This window comes from Thunnus thynnus, chromosome 16 (assembly GCF_963924715.1).
Source record: "Thunnus thynnus chromosome 16, fThuThy2.1, whole genome shotgun sequence".
Classification (NCBI taxonomy): Eukaryota; Metazoa; Chordata; class Actinopteri; order Scombriformes; family Scombridae; genus Thunnus; species Thunnus thynnus.
The window spans coordinates 21,910,485-21,934,696 of NC_089532.1; the positions used below are offsets into that span (position 1 = coordinate 21,910,485).

At 40.6% G+C, this 24,212-nt stretch overlaps 2 protein-coding genes and 1 non-coding gene across 4 annotated transcripts; 2 read left to right on the forward strand and 1 right to left on the reverse strand.

The window, feature by feature from the left end:
• The first annotated feature begins 4,513 nt into the window (after nt 1-4,513).
• On the forward strand, nt 4,514-7,513 carry marcksl1a (MARCKS-like 1a). The gene is made up of 2 exons (XM_067615237.1): nt 4,514-4,823; nt 6,134-7,513. Exons 1-2 carry the CDS (start codon nt 4,740-4,742, stop codon nt 6,668-6,670), a joined length of 621 nt encoding a protein of 206 aa, XP_067471338.1. The 5' UTR covers nt 4,514-4,739; the 3' UTR covers nt 6,671-7,513.
• Nucleotides 7,514-8,509: 996 nt separating this feature from the next.
• On the forward strand, nt 8,510-8,591 carry trnas-gcu (transfer RNA serine (anticodon GCU)). The gene has a single exon. It is a non-coding gene; the product is annotated as a tRNA-Ser (tRNA).
• A 6,277-nt stretch (nt 8,592-14,868) lies between these two features.
• Nucleotides 14,869-24,174, reverse strand: gjb9a (gap junction protein beta 9a). Of its 2 annotated transcripts, none has more exons than XM_067615236.1 (5): nt 24,087-24,174; nt 20,420-20,458; nt 16,585-16,797; nt 15,685-15,986; nt 14,869-15,532 (listed from the first exon to the last, which is right to left on the reverse strand). In XM_067615236.1, exons 3-5 carry the CDS (start codon nt 16,753-16,755, stop codon nt 15,190-15,192), a joined length of 816 nt encoding a protein of 271 aa, XP_067471337.1. In that variant the 5' UTR covers nt 16,756-16,797; nt 20,420-20,458; nt 24,087-24,174; the 3' UTR covers nt 14,869-15,189. The 2 variants fall into 2 exon arrangements, with proteins under 2 accessions (XP_067471337.1, XP_067471336.1); XM_067615235.1 differs by lacking the exon at nt 24,087-24,174 and adding an exon at nt 20,746-20,947.
• Nucleotides 24,175-24,212: the final 38 nt, after the last annotated feature.

Genomic DNA, 24,212 nt, shown 5'->3' on the forward strand with positions numbered 1-24,212 from the left:
GACTGGGTTCCCACCAAACCACGTCCCTCCGTAACATCAGCCCAGAGAAGTCGATAGAAGCAGTAGTTGCCATGGTAACCGGCTCTGTGGCATGTCTGCACACACGCAGAAATGTAGGAGGGGTATGTCGCGTCATGAGTGTGTCTGTCACCTTCGGCACAGAGAGACAGAGACGGCGAAAGGGGCGATCAACTGCACACATCAACATGATTACTGTTGGTTTCCCTCCATCTTTAGAGTTTGTGTGTTGTGTTTCCAAGCTCCCCCATGAACAACTATTTCATCAATGAGGCGAGTCAAACATGCAAGCCTGGCTGAGCATTGGACATCCAGCTACATCCCTTCCTCCTCCTCCAAGAGCCACTGCCAGAGCCCGACTGACAGATACGTCTGCACAAGCCTCCGGCCAAGATGGCTGCCATGTGCAGCTTTGTGGTTGCCTGCTGGTGAGGGCCTTTTTGCAGTCAATAAGCCAGTTGATTTAATTAATTAGCATTACAAAGGGCTTTCTTTTAAGTCTACGCACCCCTATTCATGCCAATGAAGACGGCTGTGCACCTGATTCTCCTTGTAATTAGGTGCTTGGCAATGCAAATGTTCTGTTTATGCCAGACTAAATCAAACATATAAAATCAAAATTACATCTCGGTTTATACAAACAAAGCTGCTTATAACTGATATAACTTTTGAGCAAATCCAATGCTGCATTTGCATTTATGATACATTAAAATGTAATATAGTTGTTTTGAAGGTGTGTTGTTGTAGTCATAACTGCAAGTTTGGCTATATACTTGTCACTTTTTGCTACCTTTTCCTCACATTTATTCCCATTATAAAATCTATTTTATGACTTTGCCTCAAAAGATGGCATTACATTAGGTCTTGAGGTATTTGGGCCATTAACTGTGCACAACTGCAACAAATTTGTTGCCATCAGTGTATCACAAAACTGTAAGAAAGTGCACAGCAAACAGCTTGCACTCTCATTTATGTGATTGTGTATGCATGAATTGCTGACAAACTGTGGAACCCTGGGAAATTACATATTCATCAAGCTGATATGCTCAAGTCATCTGTTCAAGGTGACTGTCATAAAGACAACTTTCTCCTCCCTGAAGCAAAAGGAACCCCAGAGACATGTTTCTGATTCTTCTCCTTCACTCCAGTCCTCCTCCCTATCCTTTCTCTTTCTACTTGTGATGCTCATCAGTTGGCTCGCTAAAACAGAGACAATGGAGGCTTTTAGCAGATTTAAGAGCTCATCCTGTGTCAGGGCATGAAAAATGGGCAACCACACAAACAGGGGCATTGACGAGCTCAAAGGGAAAAAAGTGTGTGAAGAGGAGAAGAAGCACCACGTTTAACGTGACAGAAATAAGTAGGCAGGACGAGGCCAGAGGAAGTCCTCCAGCCACAATCTCATTTTCCTCAAGGAAATCAGGCCTTGTCATCACCACAATGTGTGTACTACGAGTGTGTGTGCGTAGTAAATGAATGGTAAAGCTTTCATTGTCAGTATTCACTACTTTTTCAGCTTCGGTCCACACTAATTTAGATGAATTTTAAATTGATGTTTTTGGTGACGTTTTCAGGGCATAGACTGTACAATCCTCTTGTCCAGTGCATGCTGGGATAGGTCATCCCCCAGTGAGCCTAACAGCATTATAGAGAGATAGATGTGAAGATTGATAGCACATTCATGCCTGTTAGCTAAATATGAAGCTGGAGCTAGCAGGGGATTAGCTTAGTTTAGCAGAAAGACTGGAAACAAGAGAGGACAGCTAGCCTGGCTCGGTCCAAAGGTAAAACAAATATGCCAACCAACGCCTCTATGACTTCTAATTAATAAGACAAAACACAAAACAAAAATGTAAAAACAAGTTGTTGTTTCATGAGGAGTTACAGGCAGGGACTATTCCTTGGCGAGGTGCTGTTATTTCCTGGAATCTGATCGTGACTGTAGAGACTTTTACCTTCGAACAGAGTCTGGCTAGTTGTTTCTCTCTGCTTCCAGTTTTTCTGCTAAGCTAAGCTAATCACTGGCTGGTGGTCATCGAACTCTTAGAGAGAAAGTGTATAAACTTATTTCATTCACGGTCTACCTATTCAGTGGTATCAAACCACTCATTTAAATAGATAAAGAACATTGTTGGATGGATGGACGCTGGAGTTTACAAATTCCTGTCTTAAAGCTTACTGTGAACACTGAAGTACTGAAATTTAATACTATACTAGACTTCACAGGCCTCATGAGTGAGAGACCACTTTTGTAGTTTACAACAAGCACAAAGAATTGAGGGTGACAACAAAAATGGATCACATGACAATCAAATGTGAAACTTTTTAAGAAAAGTTTGTTTTTCTCTTTAAACAATGCGTTACTACATGTACATTACATTTTCAACAATAAAGGATTATTTTAAAATCTTTTTTCAGTTGTCAGAAATTCCAACTTTTTGTGGACTTGAGGCCAAAATAGAAAAAACTGAGAGATAACAACTGATCCACATTTTACCTTTGTAGTTTATGGGTTGCAAAAACCTGGGCAGCAGTGTCTCTGCAGAAGCTTGGACGTCCTGCTGTGAAACCACCTCTTTCTTGTGCTGATCAAACCAGGAACACCCCTTTGAAATCTGACAACCTTAATGTGTGGACTTCATCAGAATAAAGACCCGACTCAGGCGTCCCACATCAGAAAGCAGTGAGGAATTCCACAGACATGATTGGGCTATGAATGTACGTTACACTAGATGGTGGAATGGGGGTGGGAAAAAAAAAAGTCTTTCAAACATGTTGTTCTCTTTCTTGACTCAGTTTGAGAGTATGTATGGAGGGATAGTGGTTGGTTAGAAAGGGTAGGAGGTGGGGTTAAGGGGAGTGGGGTGCAGATTTAAAGCCCCTGAGGGTGTATTCCACACTGGGAAGCTCAGCTCACTGAATGGATGGAGATCATTCTCTGAGTGGCGTATGCATGCCTCGCATACCACAGCTGTGACATGTTTGTGTGAGTGTGTGTATGTGTGGAAGGGGGGGGGCATCGGATTGTCGGAAACAATGTCAGAAAGGGATGCCTCAGAAGAATACAGGACTTTAATAAGAGGAAATCATAAATTAATAAAGTCCTATAAAGATGACAAGCAGACAGAGTACCATTGTTAACATGGGTTCATCGCTGGGATAAATGAGGGCCTTGTTGATGGGAAAGAAGGGATAATTTGTTTAAAGTTGCCAGAATTAAGAGTAACGGCTTGAAAATGAGGCAGCTGGCATGTTTAATGCATGTATGACCCTGTCTCATGGCTGGCTGGGCTCACTGGCGCTCATAACTCAGCTTAAAACATATAACCCTTGACCCCGCTGGATCACAAGAGGAACCCATCAGCTTTGGGCTCCCAAAAAAAAAAATGCAGTGTCATTGCTGCGATCGTGGGATTCACTCGTCTGGCCAAGAGACCTCATTACTGTCTGACAGGCGGATTCACTGTCTCTCTGTCTGTGTCGGTAACAAAGCAGCCGCAGTGCCATCAGAAGGTCTCCTCTGAATGCGAAGCTGGCTGCGTGTTATGTAACGAGTTTACTCTTGGAAAGCCGGGCCTGTCACTCAAAATCCACTCAATCATTCAAATGCTGGTTTTCTACACCCTAAAATTGGACCATCAAGATCATCTGAGAATTTATTATAGCTAATTAAAGTCACTGAAACTGTGATAGATGACCTTAAGCTTGAAATGGAGTTGACGTTATCTTCAAACAAAGTGTATGCAAGAGCTTTGAATGATCTACCGCACCGGAACCCAGCCTTTGTAGCCAAGTAATGCCGAATTCACAGGTTGTGTATTTCTATGAGCTGTAAGCAGTTGAACCAATGAGTGATGTTCTCTTAGATTGGCTGATTTTAATAGTTTTTAGAGGCCCGGAGAGGCAAAACTCTACTATTTCACAAGAAAAACCACAAGATTTAATAACAAAATAGTTCTGTGTAGCAAAAATAATTGTTTTTCTTCTTTCTTATCTTGTTAATCATTTCGTGACCTTTCGAATTAATCTTATGACCCCTTGTGGGGTCTTGAACCTTAGGTTGGGAACCACTGATCGGATGATAAAACATTTTTGAAGTAATTTGTGATGTGTCTGTGAATTTACAGTAATATTTATAGTATTGTTTGCTCATATGGCATCATATTAACACTATATACAATTTATTTACATGACATCCTCATAGAGTGAACCATTTCTGTGACCTGTATGATTCATCCAACACATATGCAACAAGTGCTGAGTGAGTTCATGAACAAAGTTTACAAAGTTTTAAAATGTCCAAAATCTTGCAGACATCTGAAACAGTGGAAAAAGTCTTGTTGAGGATGAAGTCCAGTCGCACACTGTTGCAGTGACAGGGGGTGCATGAGGCCCACCCCCCCGGCTGCAGATTGGACAAAAACCGGCCGACACGCCCAGGGGAGGAGACTTCGGTCGATTGTGAGGCGCGGTTGAAATACTCACAGTCGTTTCTCTGACATCCTTTAATTTGTGCTCAGCCGCCGTGGGGTCCACACTCACATAAGGGGGAACTTGTCGTTTCCAAAGCCCAGCTAGGGAGAAGGAGATCCGGTCGGATTTTTCACCTCTTTGGCAAGATTTTTACCTATCCAAGATCTGGATTTTTAAATCTCAAAAACTCCTCCAGGTTTTTCTTTTTCGATTTTATTTTTTGTTCAGATCACCTAAAGGAAAAAAAAATGGGAGCCCAGTTGTCCAAGGGTGGAGTAGCTGTTGAGGGGAAAGCCGCCGCCGACCCTGCTGCTGCCAAAGCCAACGGCCAGGTGAGTAAAGTTTGCCTGCAATGCTGATCATCAGCGGGGAGCCACATGGCACCCAACGCCCACTGCCAGCATGGGTGCCACGGTGGGGCTGAGGGCAGCGACGGGGGCTTAGCTGTTGCTCATTCACACTCTGCACTGAGAGACAGATTCACGCCTCCACACACCACATGGCTGCAGAAAATGTACTTCGAATGAATTTAAAGCAGGTTGTTTAAATCCAGGGGACCTCCAGCAGACCAGCCGTCGAATGGCCATGCTCGTCCCCCTCTCAGCGCGCACCAGATCTGCCTTTGTTAAATTCTGTCTGCCGGTCTCAAAAGGGGCGATTTACTCCTAAAAATGTGATACTAGAATGGCAGATTCGTGTCGAAATGTGTGTTTGGAGCGTGTTTTCTCTCATGAGTTGGCTGCAGTCGGGGAGATAGTCGCTCCCACGTCGAACAAAAGATGCGAGGCGAGCGGTGCAAAGGATGCAAATGCGCTCTGCTGGAGGCGCATTTTGCGGAGTTGCAAACAAAGCGCGGCCAGGCGCCAGTTCAAACCACAACTCCTATCTACATAAATGCGTTTTTCCCACATGTTGCTCGAGTGGGTTTAAAAAAAGAAGGCGAAAAAAAAATGCGTGTTAAGATGACTGAAAGGTGATTATTAAACTGCTGATTGTGTGGAGAGTTGGCTGAGTGGATCTGACTCTAAATGCATTTTATGTGATTCCGTTTAGAGATGTTCATGAACTCATTTGAATTCATCGACGTTTAGATCAGCGCTGTGGATTCACCGTCTACAGTGCTTTAAATCTGTGTGTGTGTGTGTGTGAGAGAGAGAGAGAGAGAGTGAGTGAGTGAGTGGTGTGTGCTGGCTGTCCATGGCCGCACCGTGCTGATGTACGGAGCAGTTGTAGATGTGAGCTGCAGCTCCTGGATGAGAGCACAGACCAGGTTTCACGGGGATTCCTTTGTTCCGCAACTTGCTCGCCGTGTTGACGTTTTGACGCAGCACTACTGCCCCCATGTGTCCGCTCAGAGTCATGCAAACAGCTGTTGAACCCCCCCCCCCCTCCCTTTCCCCCCGAACCGCTGTAGGGGCAAGCAGCTTTCCTCAAGTATAACATGGATTAAATGGGAATAAATGGGCTAATGCTAATCTGTCATATGCCAGATCCCCCTTTAGATTTATTTGCAATGTTAGCAGACATTTCATCACTTTATCCATCTGTGTATGTAAATGATTTCCTCTCTCCGCAGGCAACATGTTTATGTTGACCCAGTTTGATTAGTTAATGCATTACTAATGAGTCCTCTTCTCTGCAGGAGAACGGTCATGTCAAAACCAATGGCGATGTGTCAGCCAAGCCCGACGGGGAAGTGGCCGCCGCCGATGGTAACGGAACAGCTGAGCCAGCCAAGGATGGCGAGACCAGCGCCGGAGATGCCATCGAGCCTGCTCCCGCAGCCGAGGGCGAGGCCGCCAAAGCAGAGGGCGAGGCCGCCAAGGATGGCAAGAAGAAGAAGAAGTTCTCCCTGAAGAACTCTTTCAAGTTCAAGGGCATCTCACTGAAGAAGAGCAAGAAGGGCAGCGAAGAGGGCAAGGAGGAGGCCACCTCCCCCACGACCGAGGACAAGCCCGAGGAGAACGGCCACGCGGCCAAGGAAACCAAAGAGGAGACGCCGGCCGCTGAGGTCAAGGAGGGCGAGGCCGCAGCCGCCGCTGCCCCCGAGGGAGAGACCAAGGCGGCGGAGGAGGCCCCACCCACAGAGGCTGCCCCCGCTGAGGAGGCCGCAGCCGCCGCTGCCCCCGCCGAGGACACGACACCTGCAGCCTCCGAGGGCGAGGCCAAGGCAGAGTGACTGCACCCCGCCACGGCACCTGAACTGATTTTCCAAGATTAAAGTATATAAATATATATATGAGAGACTCGTGCCACGTTCTTAAAGTTATAAACAAAACTACAAAAGAAGACAAAGGATATATCACGTTTGCTGATTCAACCACCAGTTCACTGCCTTTTATTAGTTCTTCGACAGACGGAATCTCACCGGGCCCTCTCGTGATGAAAGTGTCGGCTTGTGTCGCCCCCTCATGGTACACACGGGGACTGGCGTGTGGCGAAGGTAATGGATTGGATGTGGAGCGAATCAGGAATACTGACTTATTTTCCCAATTCATGGAGAAGCATCCTTTTTAACAGCGTGGCAGCCCTATAACATTTTATTTTTCTTTCTCATCTTTTTGGGATCTAAAAATTGTCACCGTCGCGGAGCAGGGCAGACCATCTCCTTCACTCGAAATGACTGTTATATGGACACATAAACCTTTCAAATGATCTTATTAATTTTTAGAATTCTACATTCCTATGTTTTACCCCCAAATTTCAAGTATTTTGTCATGTATAGAAAAGTGAAAAACCGAGGAGGGGAGGTGGAAAAAGAGCTATGTCTTTGTTCGTGCATTTTGATTCTTTTCTGGCTAAAACCACATTCAAGCTTCTTGAGTATTGCAGTGTTCACATTTCAGAGTTTATGATGCAGGGGTTGGGATTGTGTACAAAAATGTGAGCTTTTTATCTGCAAACTGTCTCTGTAAATATGTTTTGGCCAATATTTTTGGTTCTCTTTATTTTGCTATCATTTGAAGATGTTAATGGTTTTATTGTAACTTTTAATAAGGGTAAATAAATGTTCGATCCCCTCTGTCTTGTGTTCTGCCTTGTGATTCACACCCAAAAGACACACGGATTCAGGTAGAGTGTTAGAAGGTCAGACTGGGTTTAAACTGTTTTTTTTTTTTTTTTTTTTTCCTTGGGAGGAAGCTGGCTCAGTTACTACATCATTCATACACTAAAACAATCAGTTATATGATAGAAACAGGGTTATATCAAGTATGCTTTCCTACATGAACATATATTATTGAAATCAACCCTGATGAATGAAATGAGGGGTCCAAATAAGTTTCCACATCACTATCAAGTCAAGTAGATGATAGCTGAAGAAATTAAAATATTGACATTATGTATGATAAAACTATAGACAGTTGGAAGGAATATGTAGATGCTAAATTATAGTGAACATGAACTACATAGGTGATAATTACCTGAGTCATACCTCCTTGTCACACCTGCATCAATATTCTGTTGCAAAAAAACACATTTTTTGTCTCAATTAAGGAGGCAGATCTCCAGCACAGCGGGAGAGTTTAATGAGAACAAAGCCACGTTCAGTTTTACATTAAAATCTCTTACATAATTAATAAGTAATTATGACAACATACTTGACATTTAGTCATCACACGCCAGAATTAGACCCACTTCATTAATTAGCTGACAGCCAGCTAACCGACCTCGTTTTAATATGTTGGTCTGTGGCTCCCTCTAGTGGACAGTATATGTACGACATGTGATTCTACACCCTGTTGCTTCTCGGTTCCAGTAAACAGAATTTCAGGTAATTGTTCATGTTTGGTGATTAGTCAGGGGGTTTAGCCACCATTTGTGTTTATCAAAGCTTATGGTGCATTGTAATGAGGCGTGGGAATGATTTTGGCATACACGTTTCTGTGTTTACAGATAGAAGCAACAACGTGTTGTAAAATGTGGGCTATAAACAGACCCAATAACGTCAAGTACTATAAATATAAAAAGAAAACAGCTGTGACTGGTGATATGATAGCCCAATGACTAATATATAGTAGACGAGGTGGCCGAGTGGTTAAGGCGATGGACTGCTAATCCATTGTGCTCTGCACGCGTGGGTTCGAATCCCATCCTCGTCGAAATTTTCATTGTGAGATAAAGTTATGCTAGTTAAAATATGAGCAGCATGGGCTGTTAGATTAAAGGGCACAACTGAGCTTTCACTCCTCCCGAGCCCCGTTCTCCTCTGTCTTGGCACTTGACCAATGGCCGTCCACGGCTGTGGTCCCATGATTAGATCTCATCCAGCCAATCAGATGCTCCATTTCACCTTCGAGAATTCAACTTTTGACAACCAATAGGACAGCCGGATTTGACAGCGCTCAGTTTACCGCCTGACCCGACAGAAGCAAGTTTGTAAGTGAAATATTATTATTATTATTTTATTATTAAAACAACGCCATTTATATAAGCAGAATGTGAAAAAAAATGCACATGATTTAATTTTCCGTCCCGGCATCATCACATTAATCTTGTATTTAAACTTACCTAGCTGCTTTGCTAACGGCACTTCTGATTCTAATAACGGCGCTGTAGTGTGCAGTCTTATTGATAAATTGTGGACAACATGATATAATTATGATATATGATATAATTATTCATTCAAATATCAGTCATTCAGAAACATTTTCAAAGCTCGTGTGTATTTGCAACTGCTCCATTTAACGAGCAGTTGCTGAGTGGCAGGCTCAGAAAACCACTGGTGACTTCTTTATTTGTTTATTTGTAGTGTAAACAAATAAAGAAAGTTGTAAATTGTGAGATAATTGTGCCATCTTTAAATTCTTAAGCGGAATAGTAGTTTTCCAGCTGTCCAGCTGTGTTGTTGTCTCCACTCTCATAGTAATATAATAATGGAGTTCGGGCTTATGAATATTTGTAGTAAAGGAGCAACACCTCGCTGAAAGTGTCACAAAAACACAGTTCTTAAATCTTATTTTTCACAGGAATTCTGTTTTCTGAATTTACAGTCCAGGTGTATGATCATGCCAAACCATTGAGTTAGGTTCAGAAACTCTCTTGTACATAATTATTGCCTGATGAAAAGCCGATTTTGAGAGCAAAAGTAAATGATACGAAACATTCGTATAATGACTTATTTTCCTCTGAGAAAAGCTCAGTTTTAGCTTTGTGTCTTGGTTTCAGTCTGATGTGTTGCTATGGTTACCACTTAGCGCATTTATGAATGGCTGTAGTAACTCTTCCTCTGTGTGGAGTCAGTGTGTTACTCACGTCCACACACATATGTTCAATTGGACACCAGATTTTGGTCACAGTAGGAATAAGATACTGTTAAATAACTCCTGTGAGGTTCATGTAGTCTACTGAGCTGAAAAATGAATAAAGTGCATCATGTGGAATCGACTGACTTGAAATCAGATTCTGCTTCTTCTCTTGTTAGCAACAGCTTAACATCACTGCACTTCACATTTAAACATTTCATATCATGTTTACGAGTCTCTAACCTTCTTCTTTGTTTCTGTTGCTCATTTTCAGAAATGAATTATAAGCCCACATTTGTGTACACACCCAGGTCCACCCAGCTCCAGCTGCACACCAGCCCTGCAGCTGCTCGGGTGGCCTGGCAGAACCGGCAGGATGCCAGTCAACCCCGTCCCATAAAGTCTGCACCAAGGGCCGAGGCTGATGTGTGGGGGCGGGTCACAGCACTGAGGGGGGAACCTGGCTGACCAGCGTCACATCGCTCCAGCCACCCCCTCCGTATCATCCTTCACCGTCCAGAGGACCACACCAGCCCATCCTCATTCCAGCCAGTCACTGCTTAATCCTAGGATGAGAAGGGCCATTTTCCTGTCAGGTATATGTCCGGCCCTCCTCTTCACTCACATTTACACTGTATTGTCTGAGTCCTTAGCAGCAGTTATTTTACTGTTGGGTAATGGTGTCTCCAGGTTCCTTTGATGAGGACAACAAGCTGCTGGTGGAAGCTGCTGCTGCTGCTGCTGCTGAACTGGCTGCTTCAGGTGAGTATCTGTGTTTCATCAAGCTGTGAATGAGGACAAAGTCATGTATTCTTTTACTTTAATGTAGTCAGTACCAGGAGAGGTCATAGGCAGTACATCACGTGAGCTGTGTTTCCACGTTGGCTCAGCTTTTAATTCATAAAATTGGATGCAATACTATCTAATGAGTATAATGTTTATATACATATTAAACTTTTATATGTTTCTTTGTTCTATTTTCAGTCAGCAGTGTTACTTTTCTTCTATCTACATGTGTATTATATGGAATTGAACATTGTACATATTTACTAAGAGCTTTTACTATTCTCCATTCATTACTACATCATTTACTAAGACCCCACACTGTTCTGTAGTTATTTTGTCTTCAGTTAAACTGCCTTACAACTGCTGAAACCCTTTTCTATCCTTACTTGAACTGCCAACTTTCTGCTCTGCACCAGATACACAGGAGCAGAACCCTCCTTTCCTCTCTTCCTGTCTCCCCCCTTCACAGAGACGAATAGACGGTATCCTGACTTCATCATGAGGCAGATTCTATGAGCCATGTCAAAATAGTAAAAATTGTTTTGGTTTGACTTCTAGTAAGCTACGGAATCTAATTTATGCAAGTAAACAACTGGCACACAGGCCCTTGAATAGCAAGTGAAGACAGCATGCTGTGTATGTGGCACCCAAAATGTTTAGGTTTGGACTCCTGCACCATCCTGTGAGGCAAGCTGGTGATACAGGCGTGCTTCTCCACCTTGCAGATCTGCACAGATAAAAGGTGTTGCTTACCTTGATGACATGTTTGAAGTGAAAGTGCGTGCCTGTTGCTTGCACCTCTTCATCCAACCAGTTCACCTCGACCGCCTCTTGTTTTACCATTCCTCCCTCGCAATGCTTAAAACTTACTAACAGGCTGGAAAAAAGACAGATAGGATTTTTAAAGAGGGAGCATTCATGCAGTCATTTAGTTTTACTTTATTGTGGCATTGTTTATATATACTTGTAAAACTAAACATTAAATGGGTAGATATATAGATAGATAGCATTTGGTTTATTTAACTTGGATAATGCTGCCATCTAGTGGTCACACAACAAAACATAATGAAAATATTTTCTGTCCAGATTTTGAACATGAACAGCTCTCATAAGTCCTCACTGAATGTTTGTAATACAATGCTGCCTTAAATCAACAAATTCAAATGCATTCATTTGCACAATAGGTCTTTTTCACAGAAGACATGTTGACACATCACAGTCGGAAAAGCATAGGTATAAATAATATAATTAATGATGGCTGAATTTCATTTAGTTGCTTGAGTTGTTCATGCTGGCTCACTGTCAGAGCTTACAGGGGCACTTGAGCAGAACATCGTTACTGGCATTGTTATTAGTAACACTTGCGCTTTTTACTATGGCAAGTCAAAATGTGCTGTGAAAAAGGGCTATGAGGCATTTATGAACAACTAAACACCAAAGTTTGCATTTAATATTAAATACAACTTAAATTTGATAAATCACAATTGCTGCTAAATGGACTTTTGAGTTTATCACTGATATTATAAGCAGCATCACACTGTATATATATATATATGAACCCCAAATACCTGTAGGGAAAAAGTAATATTTTTTTTCTGTAAACAAAGATGGTCTTGACACACAGGGTATGATCAGCATTTTTACTTTACAAGCATTTAAATATAGTACTATAGCCTGTATCAGCCTGTCTTAAAGTTACTACAAGGAACTCTGAAATGGTTATGAAACAGTCTCAAGTTGCCTGTATATGACCTACATAAGCAAACAAGACCATCAACGAGAATATTGACTTCGATCAGGCGGTAAGGAGTGAGTGGTCGAGTATGATGGCAAAAATGGCATCGGAGCAGGAATAGGAGAACGAAATTGAAATTAAGGACACAATTCTGTGACCATTCTTGTCACAGAATGATAGTGGTGACAAGAACGGATGGCATTTTCAAGAATCCACATGAGGTTTGAAAGTTTGTTGAAGGAAAACTTGTAGCTGTTAAGTCGGTCAGGATAACTAGAAGTGAGATGGTCATAATTGATTGTATATGTAAGCGTCAGCGATTGAAAGCCCTGAACATTAATACATATAAAGATCATAGCTGCGTGGAATGTTTCTGACTTGGACCAGAAGCAAAGAAGGAAGGAGTAATAAGTGGCAGGCCACTGTCAATAGACGCTGAGTTGTTTGAGTAGGTTTAAGATGTGTTTGAAGCAAGAAGAATGAAAGATTCAGAAAAGGTAAAAAAGAAGACAGCAAGTCGATATGTTTGACCTTTAAAGGAGAAGTACCAGAAAGAGAGTGCCTGGATTATGTGTACTACAAGGTGAGGCCATATGAGAGGGCTCCTCTCAGATGTTTTTGCTCTCAGGAATATGGACAAGTGGGAAGGACAACTGCAAAATGAAGGACTGTAAAGAACAAGCAAAGTGCCTGCACAGTGAGGGGAAGCAATATGCAGGGTCAGCACAGTGTCCAAAAAGGATTAAAGAAGTAAAAGTGAGTAAGATCAGAACAGAAATGGGCCAAAGCTGTTAAGAGAATGGAAAGAAACAACAAGATGGTGGCAGTACAAAAGGAACCAGAGCAGAAAAGTTATGGAGCTGAACAACATATCTGCTTATTGGCATTCATTGCCAGTTGTGCTATTGAAATACATGGGAATCAGAAAGGATGAAGATGGTGTTGGACGCTGCCAGGAGATTCTTGAATGATGTGGTCATTTCTGGAGAGGAGCTGGATTTAACACTGAGGGAGGGAGGCATTTGGGGTTATAGAATGGACACTGCGATTAGGAGCACTTTGGGTGAACGCTGTAAATAGTTTACACTGTGGAACTGATAAAATTCAGTAGTGAGCGGTAATGCATCTGAAAGGTGTTTGCTAACTGCCAATAAACAACAAAAGAAGCAGAAGGAAGAAAATTGGCTATTTCTGTAGTTCTTCTAAATGCCTGCGGCTGGCTTGGAAATCAGGCTAAATGATTTAGGGCACGTAGACTAGAAGCGCTTATGTTTACATTACATTTAGCATGAGGGAGTACAAAGATGTTACAAGGACAGGGGGGACAACAGTTCTACCTGTCTCATAACGTTAGAAGTAAAGTTAGACTTTTTGTCAGCTTCCAGACTCGTTTTAAAAAAGACAAGAGAAAGAGAGAGAACGTGTGTGAGAGAGCAGTGGTGGTCAAGCGAGCTAGAGAGTGAATGAAGAGACTGAACGGCAGTGTAGCAAGAAAAAAGCAGTGAATCTGAGAAATAAAATGTTATTTTCTCATTGTTTCACGGTGGTTATATTCTACAGCACAGATAAACACACCTACACCTCCGCACAACCCAGCGGGAAGGTGCTACATCGCTGGATTTGGTTGAATGCAGCCTTACATGTAACCTAGGTGTATGAATGGTACTAAAAAAAAGTTTACTTTGCTTCACCATTGTCATATTACAATTATTATTTTTACATAGCCACAGATACATTATGCAAATGCTGTGTTTAAAAAATAAAAATAGTATTACAAATAAGTAGTGTCTTTCTTTCACTCTCTTCCAAAACAATTGCACCACTATCCAAGATCTTTATGACATGAGGCAGTGGTGCTCATGGGAAATGCAGTCTTCGTTCTGTGAAAACACTGCTGCTTTTGTTTACAGGGACTACTAAAATCAACACAAAATGAAAGCTCCTTGTAGTTCCTTTAACTTTAAAGGAACTATTGGACCTCATTATGAGACTCTTGTCAAAAACAGAAGTAGTCTGCTCTGCATGTCGAGATTTAACCTAAAATAAAAATAGAAATTGTAGTGTAACATCAACCTGTCAGCTTTGGTCAAACCCAGCCTGTAAGACAAAAAGTTCAGTTCACCCTCTCCACTCACAACAACAAATTATGAAAATGCAATGCAATAAATCACACATTTTGAATTCTGATACCCTTTAATGAGACAAGCTGAGGAATCACCTTCTTCTCAGATATAGCAGATATAAGCCTCACTATATCCATTCTTCTCTGCTGCGCTTCGTTGGAACTCTAATCAAGTCCATCTCTTACCCGGTAGAATTTGCTGAGCAAATACCCCTGAAAATGTCCAAATCCATATGTAGTCAATTTTTAATGGAGCAAGGAGTTAAATCGACACTTCCATCAGTCTGTGAGGCAGATTCCATCAGTTCATTAGATTCCTGGTGGTGTTTTGGTGTCTTTAGTAGAAGAAGTGTGAATGCACAGAGTACCAGAAACAACTCTTTTCTCTGTCAGATAATTAGCCAAGCAGTTAACAGTGTTAAAGATACTATTCGCTGTTACGTACAAAACTTACACCAAGGTGTCACATTTAATTAGAAGAAAAATTGATATTGATGTATAAATAGTTTAACAAACACGACATAAGATTCCATTCATGCTATCCAGGATGTTTATCCTGGTACAGACAGCCATAAGATGATCACATCTGTGGTCCAAACATCCAAACATAATAATACTAGTAGTCATCTTCTTTAACGAACAATATCCTACAGTGTACAACCAGACTTTGTTGGTGATACTTCCAACAGAGAATCATGAATGTTTCATGCTTAGCTGTTACACAGAATCAGTCATCATCATCATTACTTTGCTGTTTCATGTGTCTTTTGGTGCAACAGTTAGTTGGGTTAACAAAAACCCATGTCTTGGTGCTACAGCGTTGTACTTGCACCAGCTTCTTTGGCCTTCTCCCTCCTGTTTAAACTCAGCTGGCTCTCTGCCAACGTTGGATCAGTCCTCCGGTACTGGGACCTGGGTGGGGCGATGTTATTGAGTTCATGCTGCTCAGCAAACAGGACCCTCTGGTTATCATATCTGACCTTTAACACTTTGGCGATGCGCTTGCCGATGAGATATATCATCTCACAAATACACATAAAGATGCACAACGTGCTGGATACAACCATGAACAGCATGAAGATCTTTTTCTCTGTTGGACGACTAATGAAGCAATCAACGGTGTTGGGGCATGGGGCCAGTGAACACTTAGATAACCTAAAAGAAAAGAGTAGACCATATTAAAGCTAAAATTCATAGAATAGGTGGTAGTTAGGGTGCTTTTCCTCAGTTTTCATGTTTTTCTGTAATGCTAAAGAAGATTAAAACACCATATTTTCACGTGAAAAGTAGTAAGTAACCAGCATTACCTTGGCAGATCATATCCGTGGTATATCCGATACAGAATATAGAGAAATGATATGTCGAATCCAGCTTTGAAGACCAAACTAAGCAGATAAGTCCACCACAGTCCCCCTCTCTTCTTGCCAGGGTTGGCATACAGGTGAGAGCCTTGGTGTTGCTCCACATATTTCCTGTCCTTCCCTTCGCGGTATTTAACGTGAGCCATCACCATCAGAGACGGGCAGGTGACGAAGATCAGCTGCAGTGCCCACAGGCGGATATGAGAGATGGGGAAGATGTGGTCGTAGCAGACATTGGTACAGCCCGGCTGGAAACAAAGTTAATACATATATTTTCTATAATGGCAGCAGTGTGTCAGGTGGATTAAATGGGTGGATAGCAGAGGTTGCATTCATGACAGAGATACAAAAAAACAAAAAGAGGCAACACAATATCTGATGCTATCTGTTGTGAGATGATAAATACAAAACAATAGTGCCACTTTGCTGTCACAGGATTGTGATTAAGATCTTAATGCCTCTATATGCCGTGAAAAGAATAAAATATCTGAACCTGCAGCATTTTCTAGGGGATTGTTTAATTAACATAAATCTTTAAAAAGCTGGTACATTCAATAGCAGAAGTCCCAAAAATTTTTATATTTTATCCAGTTTTTAATGGATTTCGCTTTTGATGAAGATTGCCATTTAGTTAATTTATGTTTAAGACTACTAAGAAGTCAGGTCAGTCCTTTAGTAAGGCTACCTGCACTAAATACCTGACCTTTAACCCCAACCAGATGACAGAAAGAGCAGTTGCATGTTCGACGGGCTGCATCTAAATTTTCATGTCATCAGTTTATCCAGTGAACTCAATCAAACTTGAAAGCGCAGTGTCAGCATAGGTAGATATCCTCTCTATCTTACCTGTTTGGTATTACACACAAAGTCTTTGTTCTCGTCACCCCAGACCCTTTGCGCTGCCACCACAAACACCAGCACACGGAACACGAACACCATGGACAGCCAGATCCTCCCGAATGCGGTGGAGTATTTATTGACTCCACTCAACAGACTCTCTAGCCCCGACCAGTTCATCCCTGCTGCCGCACCGGCCTGGGTGATAGACCCAAGTTCACCCTGTCGGAGAGCACGAGAAAGAAAGAAGAGTTATGTTTCTACATCTTTATGAGGAGATAAAAACAGATCATAGCAGAATTACTAGTGTGAATCTCGTTAGATATATTGCTTCCAAATGGTCAAATATGGTTAAGGCTTAGCCACACCTGCTGATTTAACATTAGCACTCATTTCAGACATACCAGCTGCACCCTGAGCTTTGCTTGCGTGGACTTGCATGAAGTCATTCATACCAACTACAAAGCTAATCTCCCAGGAAACGCAGTTCATATTCACATAGTTTCTCCTGTCATCTGTCTGTAGGTTTTTGTCGAGTGTCCTGTTGCAACACAGCAAATTGAATTAAAAGCCCGCTGACTTCGTTTAATGCATCATATGTTGCTATTCAGACTTATTAATATTATCTGGCTCCACGCTAATGAAAGTCCATGCTTCAGTAGCCTCAATAAGATGTGCACAGGCCAGAGAAGATAAAGTCATTTTATGCTCAGGGTGGGAAATTAATTTCTTTGTCTGTTGACTGTAGTGGATATAAAATGAGTTCCATCTATTTTTTAGTTTGTCTGTGACTTGTATGGATATATAAATATGGACAAATTAATATATAGAGCTTCTATCACATGTAATAGCTTACTCATATCTCTAGAATTTAGTTTGACCACCACGCATTTGTGAGCTTATCCTGTGTCCATCACTTTTGAAAGGGTTGGTTCACCCAAATAACAAAAAAAAAAAGACCTTTTCTGACTTATCTCTGTGGTATCTGACTATGCCTCTACCACTTCCTAAAACAGAGACCCATAAACACATTGTAACCTGATACATGAGGAAGTATTCTACTTCTCACCCACTTATACCGGGCAGCTTGACATTTCCTGTTAAACGTGTTTTGGTTATGTGGAATAGATAAGTATATTGACGCAATTCTTTGGTAAAAAAGGCTGCTGAGATTGTTCAGTTAGAATAGTGGAACTTTAATAAAGGTGTGTATTAAACTGTTACAAAGCAAATTTACCAGTGTTGTCCCACTGTTACAAAACGTAAAATGAATTGTGAAAGTGGCAAATTTTCATCCAGAAATGAATTCAGTAATGGTTGATCAATTTCTTTTACATGTAAGTGCTTCTGTAATTGGCATTGTATTGGTATCACATGACAAATGCAGAAGCTTTTGTTGTAGCTGGCCGTCATCATGTTTACATTTATTTACCTGGAGATAAGGTTTGCAATGATTGTAATGAAGTTTCACTTCTGCTCATATAAGGTCAGTTCCACTTTAATTCCACCATAAACAAAGATACTTGTTTGAAGCTGAACCTGCTACCTGCAGTCTTTATTTATCACTTCTATTGACTGTCCACTCAGCTGCTTCGTGTGCATTCACAGCAAGTATCACTTCTGTTTTTGCTTGACTGCAGCTGCTGAATGAACACAATGGAAGTCTGTGAAGGTAATGAGGTCCATGAATGAAAAAGCTAAATGCAATCAGTTCTTAACTTTAATCATAAACTCCCTGTCACATTATGTTACCTAGATACTGGGTTGTGTGTGTGTTTAACAAATGCAAACAGAATCTAATGTACGCAATAAGTGCACAGTGTTGTATTGAACTATCAAGTGTTTCCATATGTACATGTTGGTATTGTACAGCTAGAAAATATTCTGTCCGTTTCTGTATCATAAGTTTAATTTCTTTGGAGGTTGACATAAATCTCTTATACAATAGAAGCCATATAATTAGTATTAAACTGATGGAGCTTATGAGAGAGAAGAGAAAAAGAAACCAAAAGAGTAAAAAAAAAGATTTATGCTTTTCTGAATCCCTGCATTCTTTTTTTACTCAGAATGATCATACGTAAAATCATAAACTACCCCGCTGGTTCTTATTTTCCCACTACATTACTGGTGACAAGGAAAAGTAAAATCCATATGGGATCTATAACAGCATCCTTAGGCCTGCGTGGTTTCTGGCACAGTTGAGGATCACTGACTGTTTAGAAAAGAGTAAAATATTTAGATTTCAGGAAACAGGAGTGACTCAGTGCTGAAGAGTATTCTGTATTAACACTTAAAAATCTGGATTAACTCCACAGCCACTTTTCATCGTTTTACTGGCTAAATAGGCTTTTAGCAGCACCAGCAAGGCTTCTGACCAGATGCTTTGACTCACATAACCTTTCAGATTCTACATTAATATATGTTTTTTTTAACTTTCATTAGGCAGCAAGTGTTACAAAATATCAAACTTTCAGCTGAAAATGACCTGTGTTGAATATGCGGAACATTACTATGAAATAAACTTCTTTACTTTACATCAGTGGCAGTGTGGGAGCGTTTTACCTTTGAGCGGGTTACACTCCACAACATTCCTGTCTGAGTGTTGAATCTACAGGCATTGTTCTTTTTGTTGTTTTATACTTGCTGCTCAATATCTTGCCATGCTGGAAGTTCATGTTTTTAGTCAATAGTAAAAGTTACTCCCATTATTACTGTATTGCAGGTTTTTACATGACACATTATCAGTTTTGTCACTTGTTTCATTCATCCTGCCACATTTATACATTTTTACTATGGACATAACCAAAGAAATGAGAGGAAAATAGAAAGGGGGGGGGGGGGGGGGGGGGGGTACCTGCAGTACTCTGTTAATTTGACTGTTTCACTCCATCTGTTTCCATGACCCATTTACTCCAGTTTCTTCCAAATTCCTCTTCTCTGTTTCTCAACTTATTAGTGATTCTTTCCATTTCTATTTCTAATGGGATGGTACCTAATACAGTAATGGACAGTTGGAACGGCTTCTTTAAATAAAAAATGTTTGTGACTTTTTTCCTGAACTGCCCCCCAAAACTTTTTCAACACTGGGCAGAAGTAAAAGTTGTGTGCACCAGCTTTCTGTTCCACATATTCAGCACTTCCTGATAATCTGTATTTTCATATGATTCTTGGTGTTATGAGAAGCCTCGTGTTAATTTTAATTTTCCAGGCGAATCTTTCCAATTTCCAAAAATTCTTTTACATGCTTCTTTCCAGTCGTCTTCCAAAATTTGTATTGCTTCGTTTCCCATTTCTCTCTGGTGTTGTCAACACCTGCCTTTGTTTCCTGTAGGATTTTATACGGTTTTGAGATTTTATGTTTTCACTCTTTCGATTTATGTTTAGAAATTACAGTAACTCATACCTTCTCTGACACTGTTCTTCTCTCTGCTGTTTCATGAGATAGCTCCTTATTCGTAAATATTTAAAGAAATTATTTTTACCTATATCAAATTTAGTCGCTAATGTTTCAAAAGAGTTAATTATATTATTTGTAATCATCTGTGAATACTCTTGTAATCTCTTTCCTGCCCATTCTTCTTGTAATTTATCCTTTTTTTTTTTTAAAAAAAAGTTACTGTCATTGTGTCTTTTTAGATGGAGTTAACCTGGTTTTCCTGTTTATTGGCATAAATAACAAGTAGTATCCACCTTGTTTTAGGAGTAAATAAGGAAAAATACATTACTGTAACTTTCTGCTGTGAGCATGTTTAACATTTAAACACACCACAGGCTACGGTCTTTTGTTTACTGTTGAGTCAGAACTACAGTGAAATTCATGAAAAACTAAGTAAAAGAATCTTACCTTGTACTGAAAGCTTGGTCAGCACCAAAACCCCAATATCTGAAAACCAGCAGGAGAAGATCAATCAGTCGAGTTAAATGTTGTGAAATTTTGTATTAACTATTTAGCTCCTTTCTCTCTGTCTCTTTCTCTTTGTGCCTGCCTCTCCTTCTCTCCTCAGAAAGTTACCAAACCAGATTCAGCAGTCGCTACGTCATCACATGCACACACACATATACACACACATCTACGTGCCCTGTCTTGTCAGTTTGCGAGATACTGGGAGAGTCCACTCCCTACAAGCCATGTAACCTAACACCTTATGAATAGGTAAAGAAGACACATACCCTGTACTGCACAGGGAAATGAAACATCCATCCATGCCAGCTGATGTGTGTGTGTGTGTTTGTGTGTCTAGGAGAGAGAGGGAGAGAGAGAGAGAGAGAGAGAGAGAGAGAGAGAGAGAGAGAGAGAGAGAGAGAGCCACACCCTCTATGTTGTTACACAGGTCCAAGAGGCCTGGCTGTAAGGAGTAAGACAAGTAAGGTTTTTACAGTGAGAATTGTGCTTTAAAATGAAATAAAAAAGAAATTAAATGAACTTTAAATAAATTAATATTGAATAGTTTTAGTGGGTTGTAGCAGCAGTTTATTAAAAAAAACAACTGAAAAAATAACAAAAAATCTGTAATAAGTATTAAGTCACAACTTGTGCAAGATGAGGTAAGGTGAACATAAGACGAAATGAATGAAAACTTATGATAGGCTGTGAATATATAATATATAATAATATATAAACGATAAACATAAATGATATCTAACAAATAAGAACACCTGAAAATATGAAGAGTACATTTACAACACGTGCAAGCTTCTGTTTGATTGCTTTTGTATTGTTTTGCTTGTTTCTGTATGTTTATGGTTAAAGAACTTGTGATTTCAGCAGGTCAGTTGTCAGAGGTCAAATTCTGAATCACACAGGATGCTTTACTGGACAACTTGTGCTTCTAACAATTCAAAACTTCAATTTATTGCAAATCTTTACATTATTCTTGGCAAATAATTCTTCATTCCTAAAATGAGATAAAAAAAAAAAAAAAAAGAATCTTGAGATTTTTTCTTAGGGATGTGAACACTGATCATCCCTCTAAAAAGTTCTGAAAACAAAAAAAAACAACAACTATAAAATGCATGAGATATTTGTCTGACAGGGATTTTAACTATATAAATATTACAGGATAGTCAATTGAAATCCTATTAAACCGCAATAGAAATAGATTTCTGTGGCCCTTTTTGTTTTTTTCTTTGTTGCTCTCTATAACTGATTTTTATTTACTGTGTTTAGTTTTTTTCACTCCTACATAAAGTCTCATCATACTTGTCTCATACTTACCTGTTGCAATAAACAGAAAGAAAACTACTGCATACACTGTACTACTTCATACACTGCTGTGAGAAACATGAACCACATCCTTTAGGATGTAAATATAGGGAGGTTGACTGCACACCTCATTCCCGGACATTCAGACTGAAAACACATCACCATGTTTCTTGTATGATTTTAATAGCTCCAAAAAAGGTGGTTGTTTCAAAATGAAAGTAACTTTTCCAAACATGTATGAAATATTCACTTTATCACTCAGTGCAGCCTGGTGGATTTACTTTGCTGTCTGCAAAACAGTAGATGGCAGCAATTACCATCGTCCTGACAGTTGAACTGCTGCCGCTTAGACTTACATCATACAAGATAATGAATAAATATGTCTGAAAAGGTTGGGATTGTCAGTGATGCTTGATAAAAGACATTTGGAGGGCAAAACGTCAACACAGGATGCTCAAGAGTGATGTGTTGAAATGTGAAGCTAAGGTGGAAGTGACTTAAATCTGCATTCTTTCTAATGGTCTACAGGGGGCGACTCCACTGGCTTCAAAAAGGAAGACAGCTACATGCCTGAATACACACCAACCCCCTCACTCAGTCACCTTGTCAAAGCAACATACATGACAGGCATGCGTTGTAACATACATGATAGAGCAGCATGATTTCTGTCAGAGACCGTCCGTTCAATACCGGAAATGTCTTCAAAGTAAAAGGTTCAGTGCAAAGAATCTTTTAATCGGTTGTATTTTGAAAACCGCTCGGCGGAAGTTGTAGCGTTTATTGTGGCTAACTCGACACCTCTGTTCAACATGTCTCCTTTTCAGCTCTGCCATTAGAAGCTACTGGATTTTTTGTATACTACTGCGTTTTGTAAGTAGTTATTTTAGTCGTACATGTTTAACATCGATGTAGTAACTGTTACTAATGTGTAACTGACGCTATGTGGGCTGACGACGCTGCTATCCTCACTGTCATTCGGCTGAAAACTGGTGACTGCCTAAAGCCTGGAAGTGTTAGCTTGCCATTTATCCACGGTTGTTGACCTGGTTTTTCGTGACCTGGCTGACGGAGCCTCTAATGACTTAAGGCGCCGTTTATTAGTCTAGTGAGGTTTTCGATCTTACACTGGGTATGCCATAGTATGTGTTGTATTCAACCTGAAAATTAGCAACGAGTAACGTTGAGCTAGCTGACAGTTGGGCATTTAAACGTCAGAACACCGTCTAACTAACTTACGTTAAGAGCGTAGCGAGATGTTTCTGAACGTACAGGCATCAAATGATTAGTTAACCTATTAACGTTAATCATCTAACCTACGTACCGCCGTAGCTTATTACGGTCGGCAATTAACGTCATGGATATAAAAACGAGATAACCTGTTATCTCTGATTCAGTTTAGCAAGCAGGACACCGCTTTGAAATGTGCCGTTATTTTAGTGTAGACATACGCAGAATAACTGATTTAACTTACTGATATTTATGGGTAGCATAGGTCATTTTAGTGACACTAGTTACCTGATATTTAACGGGAATATTTAAGGTAAAATGCTATCATGAAATGTTTTTACACACAGGTAGCTTAAGTGTTAACACAGGATGCTATTAACGTTGTGTAGCTGAGCAGTATTAACATGTCTTCTTGAATGCAGCAGGTTAGCAGCAAGCTAGCGGGCCGTTGTCAGCCAGGACCCAGAAAAGCAGCATCATCATCAATGGTGTGTCTACATCCCGGAGCCGTCACATTTTCCTGTGTCCGCTCAATGAACCATCTCCTCAGCTCACATCACAGTGAGTATTTTTACACAGTGACATCTCTTAATACAGTTTAAATCATCCGCAGCCACACGCCATTGCACTCGTTACTCTTGTCTCTCACTCTCTGTGTCTCTCTCTCTCTCTCAGGCTGCACATGTATGGCGTTTGCGAGGCTTGGAGGGGAGTTTTGCCAAGCCCAGCACCTGCTGCTTATTGTGGACAAGTGAACAGGAGATACCAGCTAGGCGCAAACACTGCCATTCACACACACAGGTGCGTAGCATTAAGCAAATGATGTCTTTACAGAGGGATATTATGAGGATGTTCTGTGTTCACCATGTGTATAAAGGTAAAACGAATTAGCAAGAAGTAATGGGATACGCAGATTCAAGAGCATGTACATAGCATATACAATAAATTAAGATGACTGTTGTTAGAGTGTTATTTAAAATTGGTTAATAGATAAAACATCTTTACATGTAAAACAGTTTATTCAGTTTTTGTTTTTGTTTTTTTTATTACAATAAAATAAGCAAAATCTGGTATATCTGACCATAAAGGGATGAAGAAACTATTGATTGTCTCCTCTCAGGTCCTTACTGCCATCCTGTTCAACCCATATGAAGACAAGCCAATCTTCAGTCTGTCACCTGTCCTGGGGAGTAGGGGAGGATTTGGT